The following is a 16,352-nucleotide window of genomic DNA, read 5'->3' as shown; positions in this document are numbered from 1 at the left end:
GAGGAGAGAGGCTGGATCTGCTCCCCAACTCCCGCTCCTTCTCCCGGGAGTCCCGCCGCGTCTGCCTTTCCTCTCCCCTCCACCCCTTCTCACACACACACACACATACACACACACACTCGCTCGCACACACTTTGGCAATGCTGTCGCTACTGCTGCTGCTGCTGCTGCTGCTGCTGCGCTCCGTGGCTCCCCTCCCCTTTGACGGCTCGCTTGCACTCACACTCACACACCAAAAGCCCTCTATGTGCATTCTAGCCGTGCACAAGCACATACACGGGCAGCCCCCACTGTTCCTGCTAACATTGCACCTCCACTAGCATGGCATACGCCCCCAGCAGCATGTCGCTAACACATCGTTGACCTACACATACATATACTAGTCCCAGAGCACGATTGATCTCCTCCTGCCTTTCTGCCTGCGAGCGAGCGTGCATGCGCCATGGCTCCCTCAGGCAAGCTGTGGGAGCATGTGTGTGTGTCTCTGTGCATGCTTGTGTGCAGTGGGGTGGGGGGCAAAAAGCACCAGCCCATTTGGTTTAATTGTTGCTCCTCCCTCTTTCCCTTGAATCTCCTCCTCTCCCTCGTTTTCGCTTCAATTTCACCTTTTTGTCCCTCTCCTTCCTAACATTTCTTCGCATTGCATCGCCCTCTCTCTCTCTATCTCTCTCTCTTTCTCTCTCTCTCCCCCCCCTCTCTGGTGGTGATTTCTAACACAGCAGCAGCAGAGCTCCACCGAGTCTTCATTCATCACTATTTTGCCTCCACTGTGTAAGGTGAATTCAGCCTCATTCTGCTGCCTGAGCAATCAAAGCTAAAATCTGGGATGCAGGTTTACCATTTTCCTGTTTCACAACAAATTCCCTGTTCATTCATAATAGTGACGCTGAACTAAACGCCTATCTCCCTTTCAACCTCTTTCAGGTGCTTGCCATTTGTTCCCCCCAGTACATTGTATCAGTCCCTTCATAGGCTTCATTCTTTCATTCACCTTCTTCCAGCCTCCTGTGTCCTTACCCCTCCTTCCTCTATCCTTTGGTCTCCTCCCTGCTTCTCATTTTAAACCTTGCTCGTCTCCGCAACTCCATTGCTTTTAATACTCTCTCCACTTCACCAAGGCTTTCGCTCGCTGTCCTCCCCTCCCCATCGAAACACTGGCCTGCTGATGGCTTTCCAATTACCGCAGGGACTGAGGAGCTGGCATTGCTGCCGCATGTTAATGTGTGAGCCCCAGCATTACACATCAGCAGCATTCAAAACTGCAGAATTGAGAAAATGAGGAGCCACATGAAAGTGACAAAGATAGCCAGAAAATCTGATCTTTAATGGATAATTATTTGAATGACTCACGTTTGCCTCCTCCATCCACACACCGACCTATGCCCACAGCCTGACCCCAGCAGGTCGCCGCCACTGAGCTGATGATGGTCAGGCTGGCATATGTTTTCGATGTGTCAGGCAGAGGAGAGGGGGTGGAGAGGGGCTTTCTTGCCTTTAATTATCTGTCAGTTTTTTTTATAGGATGAAGCTAAAAGTGGCAGCTAACATTTTAAGATTCTTCTATTTCCCACAAGAAATATTCTGTAAAACTTATTAGCTACACAAACAATACAATTACTGTATTACTTTTTTTTTGGGTAAAATCTTCCATTTCACTTTTTATTATTTCATGTTGAAACATAATTTAACAAACCAACAGTAGAGTGTGCCAGAAACTTTCAAATGAAATGAGACAAAATGAGAGCAAAGAGCAGACACACAGTAAACAATATAAACAATCATGTTTATATTTTTTTTTGTTGTCCCTGTGTTACTGTTAGGTACACTAAATCCCTGTGTCAATATCATTTCATAGATTAAAATTTTTCCCCATAAGTAACAAGTGATTTAGACATCTAACGTGCGATCTGTAGCTTTCCATTGCATGTGGACAATTCATCACGCGTGCTTCATTAAGAGTAGCTTCTGTCAGATGTAGGATCCATTATGTGCAGACACAAGTGCACACACATATACAAAGTTCTAACACAGTCTGAAAAAAAAAAAAAAAAAATCATTGTTTCCTAGGACACCAGTCATGCCTCTGTAACGATGGAAACTGTCAATGAAAGAAAAGACTAGAATTGCCTCTGCTAACCAGTCAGGTTGCAGGGATGGCTCACAACCTCTCCTTTCTCAGTTACAGCACTGAATAGGAGGGGATTTGGCAGAATTTCATGTCACATGGAAGTTCCAATGTCATCAATTCTTCATTTTATACCTCAAGACATTTGTGTTAATGCGTTATGTTTTACCAAAATTTGTGAATTATGGAAAAAAATCATGTTTTCTGACATCACAGTGACCTTTAACCTTTGACTATCAAATAGCAATCAGCTAAACATGAGTCCGATAGATTGTTTGTGGCAAATTTGAAGAAAATCCCGTAACACATACTCAAATAATGTGTTGTTGAGGGAGAATGTGACAAATGGACAGCCCAGAAAGAAAATGTGTCAAACCCATGAAAATATGTCCAAGAAACTTACATATAGGCCGATAAAATAAACCTGGATCTCTTACAGTTAATTTGTGAATAGTTGGCCTCAAAAAGACATCACTAATCTCACACATTTTACTAATATCACCAAAAAGCAAACAAAAAAAATCCCACCACTCCCATTATCGTGTTTTTTTTTTTTTATAAACAGGGTGCAAACTCTTACACCCTGTTTATAACACGCCTTTTAACCTCTTCTCCTGTGTTTTCCCGATTAGACCAAACTTGAGTTTATTCCAGATAAGTGCCCCTTATCAGAGGTCTAAAAGCCAATGATTTGGGCATGCCAGTGAGATACTTGATTTGGATCAATGAGCCAGACAGGTTAACATTTCAACAGCTCAATAATGAATCTAGCTGCCTCAGTTTGGATGTCAAAATCTATGAACTGCCTACATAACTCTGAAGATGCAACTGCAAATGTCATTTAATGCCATTTTCACAGATGCTATCAAACTAAGCAGCTGCAGTGTAGCCTTTTCTCACCTGACTGCCTTGCTGTCTCAGGTAAATGGTTTTTATCTCAAATAGCCCATCTCCCGAAGGTGAGATGAGCTCATTATAAGCTCAGTCATAATCAGCATCACATTTTGCATCCTAATGATCATCAGTCTGTCCTTGCTTTGCTGCACTTGAATGATTGCCCAATGTGGGAGTAATACGCTTATCAAGGATGAAATACAATGTAGACTGAGGCCTTGAACGAGAAAAATTGTTTGTATATAGAAAGCTTGTCCTTTGCAGAGACCTTGCCTTCATTTGCCTTCAAAAAGCATCAGTTGGTCTGATCAATAAATAAATAAATCTGAAATCCGCCTCAATCTGAGAAAGGGGAGGCCGTTTAGAAAAACAAAGCATTTAGCTCATATGGACAGTTGCATGCTTTGGCATCTTTTTCACAGTGTTGTCAGAGTGCGGAGACCAGACATTTACCTGAGCCATCTGACACTGAATGCAGCTGTAGATTTATAGAAACAATTCAATAAATAACAACATTTAAATATCTTGTCTTATTTCTACGTTTAGGTCTGATGACATGGGAGAATGACTGGTACTTGTCACCTGCAGAAGTGTATGGCTGATGGGAAGGCTCTTGGCTGATCAATGCCTCTACCTTCACCTATCATCATGAAATCTGAGAACAAAAGGTCAAATGGAAATCATGGATACAAAAAGACAAAAATTGCTGTCTCCACAAGAATTCTGGGCCTTAGCCTCAGGGATGAGGTGAACGGTCCAGATATGTGGACAGGACTCAGACCAAATCTTCATGGGTGCATTAAACTATAGGAGCCCGTAAAGCAAACCCAGAATATGCCTTAGGGATTGTACATCACATCTGACCACAGAATGCCTTATAAAAGGCCAGGAAGAGCTGGACAACATGGCTGGAAAGACGGACACCGGGACTGACAGGGTCGGCATACAGCTTCCATAACCTGGCTAAGGTAAGAGTTGAGTTGAGATAAGGTGCCTCTGTACCTCCATGTCATGGTTCTGTGCCTGAACTTTCTGGCCAGCTCCATGTTTGGGGGGATGGGGGCTGTGCTATGTGCAGGCTATGTCCACTTTGTTTGACGCGTCTGGATTATGATCAAGATTTAAAATCAGTTGCTGTAAATCCTTGTAAAGGCTGTATGCTATGCTGCATGGCATGACTGTATTGTCGATTTATTGTGCGTGGCCAGGCTGGTGCAGATAAGATCAGTGTATTAAACAAAGACAGAAGATAAAAAGTCATCCAGATCAATGTTAGCCTATCAGCATCTCATCATCAGAATAAGAATTATGACGCACAGATTCATAGCACTCTTCTGTGTCCTTCTTTGATGTGAATTCTCCACAGGTGAAGCAGAAGATGCTCAACCCTACGTCTCCCGCTCCTTCGTCTGATCATCAACCAGTTAACCAGTTACAGATTTGAATGTTATGTGAAGAAAGATGGAAGGATCGGTCAGCAGAACAGCAGCTAAGAAGAATTAGATGCTGAGAGGAAAGGGACAACCATCTTTTGGGCTTTTTCTCCTTATATATCACATGAGTGATGCACACACAGTTTATGGCACTTTCTGACACTGACACCTTCAGCTACAGCAACAATCTTCCATGTCAACATGACTCAGATTGTTGTGTGACTGAATCTTTACTCCCCCTCTCACCAAATGTCCTCCCACACTTTCTGTATAAAGGGCAGAAGGAGGTTATCCTGGCATGTTAACATTTTTTTAACAGAATCTCTACTACCAACACTTTAGTAAAATAAATGGACAGAGAAAGTTTCCTGGTAATCACTCACTCATGCTGCACGGCCAATTAACCTCTTATGACAAATAATTTCCAAAATAAAATTTTGCCAGATTATTCTTATGTCTCAAATTGTCAAATGCATCATCTTGGGCGACTGATGCACACACGACTGAACTTGCCTTGGTGATGTTTAGTTTCCAGGTTCAAGGATCTTTATTGTCATCTTCACAGTGCCTTTACATGCACAAGAGAACGAGAGTTTGTTTCTCAGTGACTGCGGTGCAAATAGAAACATCAATAAAATAATAAGCATCACAATAGACTGATAAATAGAATAGTAAAATTCTGTCTTAATTTAGCAGCTCTGACCTATCTGCATCCTCTCCGACTGTCTCCATCTCAACTTTCCGCTGAAGCCCGGCCAAACTATTGAACCCTGACAGCACTGCACATGTCCAAAGAAGAGGAAGTGATGGGAAGTTCTACTGGAACTTGCTGGAGTCTGCTGTTGGGCGGGCTGTTGACCAGCCAAGCTAATTTCACACTCCCCTGGTACCCATGATGCCTCTGGAGTTACCATGGGCATAAACAGAAGGTCAGAGAGAGAAAGAGCGAAAGGGAGAGAGAAATTTTACTGAGAAAATATTCAAGGACAGCATCAGTCTCACTTGGGTGCAAGTTCTGGCCACGGTGACCAGCTGCTCATTTTGAGCTTTTTATACATTCACCTCACTTTAACACTTAGTGTAAGGGTAATGCGCACGGAAGAACAAGGTCTCAACTCCCTGTGTACAGAAGGCCATCTAGGCCAGGGCACAGTGGACATACTAAACCTGCTGTCCTCCCTTTGTCTTTTTCACCTCTATCCTTCATAGTCTGATCAACCTTGCATAACTTGAGCATGGTGACAGGTATCTCTGCCAGTGAACGTTCAGCGAACGTTTAAAAGCTGAACTTATTGTCACAGGACACATTGTATGGTGGAGGGTGGTTTAACACTGCAGCGGGGGTTTATTAATGAACAAAATACACTTCATGTAATTCAGATCATTTCAGATGTAACATGCCACAGCTTTAGTTTCTATGCTGTTTGATATGTCCATGTTACATGATGCAATAAAGGATGTTGACTGCTGTCTGGCAGCAAAACAGATTAATGGCTTTGTATTTATGTGTTTATGTGTGTGAGTCTGAAGGACAGAATGAAAGGTAGAAACAGAGCAACGGAGACACAAAGAGGCAGAGAAGGAGAGAGAGAGAGTCTTTGATGGATGGAGTGAAGTGACAGGAGAGTATTAGAGGAGAGCAGAGTACGGCTGCCGTCGTAATGCAATTCCTTCGTCAGACTGAATCACACAAACACACACATACACAATCAGTGTGGCATCCACGCGCTGTGGAATCAATTTAGATGTGTGCTGTATGTAGGTGATCCTGACATATGGTCATAATAAAAAGGCCTAACAAACCAAGTGTCACTAAACCACTTCAATCTTTTGCTCGGAGATGTGATCAGGGTCCCAGTTTACTGTGCAGTTTATCTAATGGCTCAGTGAACAAGTGAGGAGACTTGTTCCAGCACCCAGCAGCGCAGCTACGTCTCTGGATTGATGTATCAATCGACTGACACATTTAAAACTGAGCAGCCAGTCCAATGACATTACTCATAGCTGTAATTACAAAATGAATCCACTGTCTCTCACTTTTACTGACACACACACACAAATACAAATATATACACACAGACACAGCTTGGCAGTCATCAATTAGTCCCCATGGTGATCATTATTAGCCCTTTTCCATCTGTCTATCTCTGAACTGTGAAGGCACTCATGCACACAGTTATGTGCATCCAGCTGCACATTAAAATACAAACAGGTACGCAGACACACAGATTTTCAGCATATTAATCATCTTTTTCCTCTTAGCAGGACCAGTTTGGCACCTCTCCCTAGTTTGTCACAGAAAGCACTGACCGTTGGCCTCATACCCTAACCAGCTTATGAGCAACAACCACACCAAATATAATTATAAAAGACCTCTTGCTAATTATATTTTCATTTGCCATGATAAATTTGACCCCAATTTATTTCTATGAAACATTCATCAGCTCCCGGTGAATGCTTTATATAAATTAGCTTTTTGGGTTGTAAGTTCAGTTTCAACATGAAAATGTCTTTCATATGTGACTGGGAGTGGTGTATGAATAAATAAACTCTTCTGCACTGACTGATGTTATTTCATGTTTATCTCCAGTGGCAGGTGTAGCAAACGGTTTAAGACAAAGACTGCTTCAGACACAACACATGGGTGGTTTTTGCTTCTTTAAATTAAGTTGAAATAACATAACAAATGTGTAATTAGGAGCCCAACCACAGATTATTATGTCAAGTCAATAGCGATTGAGTCTGGCCAATATGAGACCCAAAATAGGCGCAGGAATAAAGCCTGGATGCTGGTTTAAAAGACTCTCTATAAAACTTGTCAAACCGAAAACATCAGTTGAAACAGCATATTAAGGTGAGGTGAGGTCAAAGCGAATTTCACAGACCTGAGTCTTCCGCGAGGGCCATGTCCGTGGGGGTAGCCATGGCTGTGGGACCTCCTAGGAATTGGCTTGTCCTCCTCATGCATATGATGTAGTGAAGGTGAGCGGGAATGAGAGGATCTTGAGCTGCCAGTGCTCTGGAGGCTGCTGTCAGGAATCTCACCATGACGGCTCTGACAAGGAGCAAAAGACACAAGAAGCATACATGTGTGCCAAATTGCAGTAATCTACACGTAATTAATGGACAAAATATATGAAGGAAGTGTATCAGTGGGATTTATGTAAAACTATGCTCCTCAGTTATACTGGCTGCTTCATACTAAACATTCATTGGGTCCAACTCACCTCTCCAAAGCTGCTGTGTTGCTGCCCAAGAGCTGGTAGACTGCGCAGTGAGGGGACGGGGGAGTGACCCTGACGGCCACGAATTTCTCGGGGGGCCTGAATGTGGATGCGATCATGGTCCCCATTCAGGTTGTTGTCACTCGCAGAGCGGAGCAAGGAACGCGGGGAGGGCAGGGCGCCGGGCATCACACGTCGACGGTTGGTGTAAGAGGGAGTCTCCCTGAAAGGCACTGTGAGGAGAAACACATAGGCAGGTCAAGAGCAGCTCTCAGCAAAGTCTGTATGTCACATGAAGTTTCTGCACCTTACATAGTGAACACAATGTGAAGGGAAAGCAACGTTGTCAACAACATTGTCTGACAACAGGCTTTGACCATTGAAGAACAAAGAACGAAAAAACATTTAAAATCAAGTAACATTACCTGAATCTTCATGGTAACTCTGAATCAAATTTTCTTATCAATATATTTTTAAAATGCAAAAAAATTACATACATACATGAGCAGCACATTGCAGTATGGAAATTTAGAATGAAGGAACATTAATTACATGGATTACACGTCATTATAATTATTATTATTTATTTATTTTTGTTAAAAGGAATGCAATATTCAAGCAAGATTATTTCACTGTGTGGATTACTTCCTGTTCATACCAGACAGAGCAGCTTTCCTGCATGGCCATTCTTCAACCTGATGTCTCTGTGAGACATCATTCACATGTATACCAATATTATACTGAGGTGAGCCTGGTGATATATGACTAGGGCCGTAAACTTACCAACATCTGACGCTTTGTGGACCTTTATGATTTCAGCCAGATCAAAGTTTCCTGCTATAATAGCCACCTGGAGGTGAAGAAAAGACAGGAATACATGAGAGGAAGCAGCAAAAAGTGTTCTACAGAAAAAATGTTAAATTAACCCTAAGCATTAAAAATTGCATCTCAATATCCCAATAATTATTTCACACATCTGTCTCTACGTTTTAGTAGGTTGATATACAAGCCAATTCTCATACGGGCTTCAACATTAGTGCACCAGAGGAAGTCGGAGCTGTTACTCTGCTGAAGGTTTTCATAGGACTCATCATATTTAGTGTGGCAGATTAAGTCATTCGATCAAGGTATGGTAATACATGCAATAACAAAAATTGGCTCTTGGATATGAAATACCTGAAAGGCAGTCTGACTGTTGTAGTTCTTTATCTCTTTATTGGCCCCCCGGAACAGAAGAACTCGTGCACAGCTATCCTAAATGACAACATATAGAATTATGTGTTTGGCTAGGAGTCATTGCATTTGATTTCATGCTATCCTACAACAAACACACGCACAATGATGTATGGAGCTCCCAAGGGTGCCACTTCAAGGGTTTCTAATTGGCCTTTCTATTAGAGCTGGGTGGTTTACAAAGCATCAGACATGCATCATTAAATGAATTTAGCTACGCTATGCCATATCAGTATGGATATGAAATTAATGGTCACATCAGATCAAGTACATCTACAATATCATATCATGGGGCAAGCATGTTTAAGTGGTAAAAAAGGTGGAAAAAATGGAGAACAAAATGATTAGAGAAGGAAACATTGGAGTGGAAGACAATTAGCAGGCTAAGCAGTTATTGCCAGAGGCAGCATCACAAGCAACACCTTGAATCGCCTCCAAAAGAAACGTGTCTGGGAATATGAGGTCCATCTGAGAGTGACTCCAATGAATACAGCTCCAGTAGCATTCAAATTTATTTGTTTCTTTCTTCTTCTTTTTTTTTAATTGTCACAAATACACCACCGCTGCATTTCTCCACCTTCACAGCACAGCCTGGTGATGAGGGGGGGCCTATTGGAGTTAATATGACGTTCAGGCACCCCGGCAGCAGGTCGGTGTCAGAGGAGTGTCGTCCTGCTTATTAGCTTAAGATAACTCATCATGTTGTTTTGTTTGTTTGTTTTTTTACATTTAGCTTTTATTTGACAAATGACTGTATATGACTGAGATGTATAGATTGAAGTGTTTGTATGGGAAAAGGCCATTTTCAACTGGCCAGCCAATAAATAGGGTGTAAAAGTTAAATCTGCAGTCAAGTGTCATTTGTTTACGCCACCACAGCCCCCCAGACAGCCTGCGCTCCCTGCTGAAAAAAATCCTAGAGCAAACACTGGGTGTGCTGATTCAGGGGATTCATTTGATGTTTTATGTGGAGTCATTGAAAAGATATCTTTATTCAAACGTTAACGCTGAAACACTAACTCAAAGTGACTCTTGACTGTATTTGTGCCGCTATAGCCTGTAATAAATAAATAAATAAATACATAAATAAATAAATAAATAAATAAATAAATAAATAAATAAATAAATAAATAAAAACCAAAGGTAATTACCCCTCTCCTTCATATGTTACTGTAGAAATTATGGGTGCTGAGTTACCTGGAAAATTGCCCAAAATTCCAAGCAAATTCATAAGTGCATAGTAAATGTATAATATTTTGTGCTACTGATATTGTGTTCACTAATGACTCATGCAAAGAAAAATTACTTGGTGGCTAACATCTCCCTCTTGTGGAAAATAAGAAACCAGCCAAATAGGAATTTATGACAAACCGGTTGCATGAGGAGCTTCTGAAAAGCACAGCATGCAAATCTTTGCTTGAGCCACTGACTACTAGTAATTTACTTTATGGTGAGAGATGGTGTTTAAAAAAAAAAAAAAAAAAAAAGGATGTTGGAGAGTGCAGAAAACAGGTACATACAAACCATCTGCCCTGCAAAAATGATTTCTGAAAATTCAACACATGGCATTTCAGCATTACGGTGGCTGCACAGCTTTCATCAATGATGTGACTTTGTGTAACTTTCAATTCAAAACAAGACAAAAGTTCTGGCTCATACTGTCCAGCACTCATTCATATGGAGATAGATGCCCTAAAAGTGTGTGACTGTTGTAATACAATTTTATTGCAACATGTATTCAAGGTAGATTCTGTCAGCAAAGCGATGGCTGATCCATGACTAAGAGCAGCACCTGTGTATTAAAATATAGGCTGAATGCAGTCAATACAGGAAACACATCACAGCTAAAACTGACTTCCTCATTAGTTTATAGCCATGCATTTCTCTCTCTTGTGTCATATATTGTGTGAATTTGCAAATGAGCACAGGCGCCTCTGGCAAAAAAAAAAAAAAAAAAGTAATCATAGATTGAGAGGCAGGGTTTTGTGTCCATCTGCTGGACGGCTGATGGTCGATATGTAATTTAACACAGAGAGCAGAATTAACAACACTAGCTTTGTGCTACAATCAGAGGAATGGGTCTGGTTGTGACTCCCGCCATCCCTGTGACACCCGCTCAGGCACACGCATGCACAGATCAACAGAACACGGGTTTTACTCATCCAGCCACACATATTACTATACACAACCGGCACCAACTCTAATGCAGCCGAGCACTCTGTTCTAAAACACCTAGAAAGCAGTGGAGCACTGTCTGACTGCCCTGACCTGAACATGGCGTATAATGACTGTACTGTCAACTGAAACACAGAGAAGCTTCATAAGCCTACAAAGCCCATGCAAACATATGTGGCAAGGACATGGGGATATTTACAAATGAAGGAAAAGTTCTGAATAATACATGATTACCCTTGCTGTTAATTGCCTATAAAACCAACCAACCCATCTAGATAAACACCCATGGGTGCTAGCTTAGTTAATCACCCATTATGCAGTTTTGTGCACAGTCATGTGCATACATATACACAAAGCTACCCAACTTGCATGTCTCATAATGGAGATAACATCAAGGTTGGACAGGGGTGTTAAATGAATGTAGAAGAGTGAAAGGTGACATGTTAAGACATGTTATGACATGTTACAACACTGAAAGTAACTACATAAGTGTGTTAATTAGCTCTGTTGTAGCGTTGCTTTGTTTGTGACTTGTGTTGCTGAATGAATGAAGGTTTGAGGGCCTCAACATTTGTATATTTGAATTTAGTGACTTCCCATACTGGTCCACAAGGACATATAGTTTACACAGACATGCACACATGGAGGCCAATTACAGCGTGGGCCATCTGTCTTGTTCTTCTCTCCAAGGAGTTCTATAGGAATTCATTAAGAAAGAAGAAGAAGAAAAAAAAAAAACTTCTAGAAATCCTTTCTGTCGTTTGGTAATAGGGCTCTGTAATATAGTCTATTAATATTATTCCAATGTAAGAGGGTACTGCCACAACATAATATATATTTCAAATTGAAATTGACAAATTGAAAGCAAAACTAAATAAATGTGAAGATGTCTATGCTGCAAATCACATGATACTGACTAGTTCGATGAGTATGAATCAGTATCATATTATATGGCAATTGTAGTCACCAGATCGTACTCCAACACCTGTAAGATAGTTTTGTATCTTGACAGCAATGTGTTCTCTCTCTCCAGTAGAAGAGTTCAAGTTCAGAGGTTTGTAAAATCAACTCGAAGGAGCAGCGAAGCAGGAGCTGTTGCTACTTGCATGCAAAAATGGCAAAATTACGACCAAGTCAGACTGGACTGGAATTCAACAGCTATTGAATTAAAGAGGCCTTGCTATTGTAATCTAGCTCTATAAAGTTCCAGCTCAGCAAAGATCTGTACAGGTTTAAAAACGTGCATTCAACGAGAAACACCGACAAAGACATTTCTAAACAATATAAAGTTTTTGTGCAGTGTATTTGTGAGATATAAAAATAAACAGAAAGTCAAATTGCCCTAACTGCTGAAGCACAGAGCAGAGCTCCATAGCTCCCTGTGACAGAGCACTCTGCATATCGACAAAACATATTAGGTCTGTCACACACACTGGTAGAGAGACAAGTATGTGTAACTTGTGGATGTGATAATGTGTATTTTTGTATTCATTTCGCTTAGCCCCATTTGTTAGATAACTTTTGCTATATAGGAATACACAGCAAAGTATGGAGAGGGAGAGAGATAATTCCTCTCAACCATTTCAGGATTTCCTCTTTCATTAGAAATGACGGAACAGATCATCCTCCTCTTTAAGGCTGGAACACCTAAAGCTGAATTATTCCTCTTGTTGTATAGACAGGTACAGTGGGTTGAAAAGCAATTGTCATTTTTATGATAATCTTGCTTATTATAGTGCCTCAGTTGTCTGTTCTGGACAGTTTATATGTTATGTGCCACCTTGCTTTAATCTCACTCATGGTGTTGTCCCACTTACTGTATCCTTGCTGATGGATCTGTCTGTCAGGTAAAAGACCTCGGCTTTGCCTTCATTTACTGCAGCTGGCTACATCTGCCAAGACAGATAGCTATTAAATAAATATTAATGGTCAGCTACATCCTGGATATGAGACTCAGCCCATTGAGTAAGGTTTTTCTGTTGCTGATGTGCTATCTTGTCATTGATCTAATCTCTCCAGAATCCATCTGGCTGTCTACTCTTCTGACACTCTCTTTTCTCCCATTTGGACATATTGATCTCTGCCACTGGACTACCTATTTCCTGGTCAATTCTCCCGGCCCCCTTTCTTTCTGTGATTACACATAATCAGCTGAGGCAGGCCTGTGTCAAGCCTGCTGGAACCCTGCTCAGACACACCGTTTCTGGGATCAATCAGCCTGACGCAAGGTCCAGGCTCCGCTGGCAGAACACAGAGCTGGAGCGAAATCCATTAGTGAATGTTTACTTTGAAAAAGTCATAGATGCACATTTAACAATTCATCCGTTCTCTCTTTGATTGTATCCCCACGTGCTTCACAGCCGCAAAACCCCTCGTCCACATTCCACTGAGAAGTGGAAACACGCAATGACTTCAGTCACGTGGATGTGTTACAAACAGCCCGTATTAAGTATTGATGTTGTGCTTCCCAAACACACACACACACACACACACACACCCTCGCTCTCTCTTGCTCTCCTGAGACTATGGTGTTCCACTCTAGCTGAAGCAGGTCATTCCTCATGACTGGAATTAGGCAAGAACACACACAAACACAGATTTTTCACTTGTTGGTACGCAAAACAGAGAGAGTGCGTAAAGTGCAGATCTAATGTTCATGAACCAAGCACTGCTCTCTATTTCCCAAAGAAGCAGCAGAGAAGCTTCTTCCAGTTGAATATGTCTCGTTGAATTGCCTCCAACCAAACAGGACTGTGCAGCACGTGAGCTATACTGTCTTACTGTACTGCACAACATTTAAGGTTTTCATAGGAGCTGGCTTCATCTCCCAGTGTCCTCCTCTAGCATTTACTTACTCATTGAGAATTTAAAAGGAAACAGTGCACATAAATCTGTTATCAAAATCTCAAAGGATCCTAAAACACATATCATATTACAAATGAGCTCTGGGACTTTAAAGGTTGGAAGTAGTTTGAAATATTAGTGGCTGGAGCCTGGTTGATGGTGTTTCTGTGAAAACCACACTGCAGGACTCATCGAGCAAAGTACAATGATATATACAATTTCCCTTTGTGCTACAACTCCTATAACACACCACCTGTGTTAATTTGCAGCAGAAAACATTCCCACAAATGGACCACTTACTCCTGTCAGGTTAAAGTTGTTTAGTATTTGTTAAAAAACTTCAGAGCCAGAATGTTCCCAAACACCTTCTACTGCAAAATAAAACTACATGGCACTTCTTCTAAATGAGTGACATTCTCTGTATGGGCTTAGGGCTGAAGGCTAGAGACAGGATAAGCAGGAGGGAAAGTATAATCAGGCTAAGCCAATTTGGTTTTTTTTTTGTTTTTTTTCTCCACTTCATTTGTTGATGATAGGCCCGTGCCATCCTTATCCTAATTGATATGCTGAACAACAGGGCAATTGTTAGAAACAGACCATGTCTCATGAATTGGAGCTGGAGGTTGTCACTGTTTTACTAATAATTAAAGAAGATCTTCTTTATGATGACAGCTCAACAATGATCCTGTAATGTATTGCACACGTCAGTCATATTCTAAATACAAAACATCACAGAAACCAAACCATATCAAAAACTGTTTGCTGCTTTCATCCAAATTGCAGCACACACAGTGTATTAAAGTCCACATGGGAGACATAACCCTGATCTTGGGCCATTTCAATGACTCTCTCCCACTTGGCCTACTTCTTTTCAATCTCTCCCTGAAGTCCATTATCACAACAGGCAACAAATACTGTGGACAAAATGCCCAGGTAAAGGAAACCACTGTTCGAAAATGCTACACAAGAACACACACACGCCTGTGTATGTACACACACAAAGACATGAACAATAGCGTGAAGACAATCCTGAAAGTTGTTGGACTCCACAGAGTAACAGCAAGTCTCTGCATTGCATAAGTATCCGGAAGCAAGACACTGAAGCCCCACTAGGTTCAAGGGTGCAGCACATTGACCGCCTCCTACAATGATTGGAGGACAAGCAAACAGACAAAAGCTTTCACCGTCACATGCTTACATAATGTCCACACATACACACTATGCTTGAAATACACACACACTGATTTATTCACCACACAGACATTTATACACTTACACTATTCACAACAACTTCAGTGATGGTTTGAGAAGGTAAATGCACCACAGCCATTTACCCTCCGGACCTCCAGCCCACTATGGAAATATGACTCTACCTCCTGTGTTGGCACTGAATATCAGCACTAAATCATCTAATGCACAAACACATATCATACAACCGTTACCTGGTTATAGAGAGCACACACATGCAGGGCGGTGTTTCCAGATGCATTCTGGGCACTCATGTCAGCTCCGTAGAACAGCAAGTGTTCCAGATGTTGCACGTGACCATAGCGACAGGCCTGAGAAGACAAGACATTTATTATTTTTAAAAAATGAACTCCTGAGTGCCTCTGGGAAAAAAGGACATGATCAGGACAGCAGATTTTACAGTTACATTAATTGGATAATACAGTGTGTGAATGAGTTGGACTGTTTTTGTGGTTTCCTTGGGCTACTTTCTCTGTAAAACTCTTCCCTTTCATGTCGACTGAAAAACGGACAGCAGGCTGTAAAAGCATGGGAAAACCTTGTCTGTAACACATATTGTACTGAGGCAAAATGTAACTCTGTTATTTAAAGTGTTTCTTGTGAGAATGATGCCTTTCTTTCAGCTTCTTTGTTTCCAATAACTGGGAGCAATAAAGTTTTATCTAAATCTTCATCTATCTCTTTTTCTCTCAATGCCCTCCCAGTCCCCGGTTTTGGCCTGTGTCATTGACAAAGAAATCAACAAACTCTCTGCAACAATTGCTCTCTGCCTCTTGTATTCTGTCTTGCTAAGAGTGTGTGACAGAAGAGAGACACAGCGCAAATGATGCTGGGATTGCTGTTGGTTATCAGACCTTCCACAGTGTATCCTATCGTACACAATGCATACCAGCTGAATACTAATGCTTGAAAGAACAAAAGGAAAACAGGAGACTGCAGGACTATTGAATTTACTGTTCAGTATTTTGAATTTCCAAACAAAGAAACATGATCTGGTACAGTACACACTCATCATTTTTTCCATTTAAACCCCTCACTGTATCCACATAATAAAAGGACACATGGATACAAGCAACAACCTTCTCTCCTTCAGTTGACTTGAATATGCTTTAAGGAAACCAGAATGGAGGACAGATCTCATTGAAAACAATACCATTGTAATGAAATACAGAAAAA

At 41.4% G+C, this 16,352-nt stretch overlaps 1 protein-coding gene across 1 annotated transcript in view; it reads right to left on the bottom strand.

The window, feature by feature from the left end:
• The window catches only part of shank3a (SH3 and multiple ankyrin repeat domains 3a), a 118,398-nt gene that overhangs the window by 51,453 nt on the left and 50,593 nt on the right, over window positions 1-16,352 (bottom strand). Inside the window, exons 7-11 of the mRNA XM_029522747.1 lie at window positions 15,371-15,487; window positions 8,853-8,930; window positions 8,460-8,526; window positions 7,680-7,909; window positions 7,338-7,492 (exon numbers count right to left, since the gene is read on the bottom strand). Coding sequence (XP_029378607.1) covers window positions 7,338-7,492; window positions 7,680-7,909; window positions 8,460-8,526; window positions 8,853-8,930; window positions 15,371-15,487 — 647 coding nt within the window. The remainder of the gene's footprint in view (window positions 1-7,337; window positions 7,493-7,679; window positions 7,910-8,459; window positions 8,527-8,852; window positions 8,931-15,370; window positions 15,488-16,352) is intronic.

Source organism: Echeneis naucrates, chromosome 16 (genome assembly GCF_900963305.1).
Source record: "Echeneis naucrates chromosome 16, fEcheNa1.1, whole genome shotgun sequence".
In the NCBI taxonomy this organism is placed as follows: domain Eukaryota; kingdom Metazoa; phylum Chordata; class Actinopteri; order Carangiformes; family Echeneidae; genus Echeneis; species Echeneis naucrates.
The sequence above is the reverse complement of the archived record's forward strand: the minus strand, read 5'-3'. Positions and strand labels throughout refer to the sequence as shown.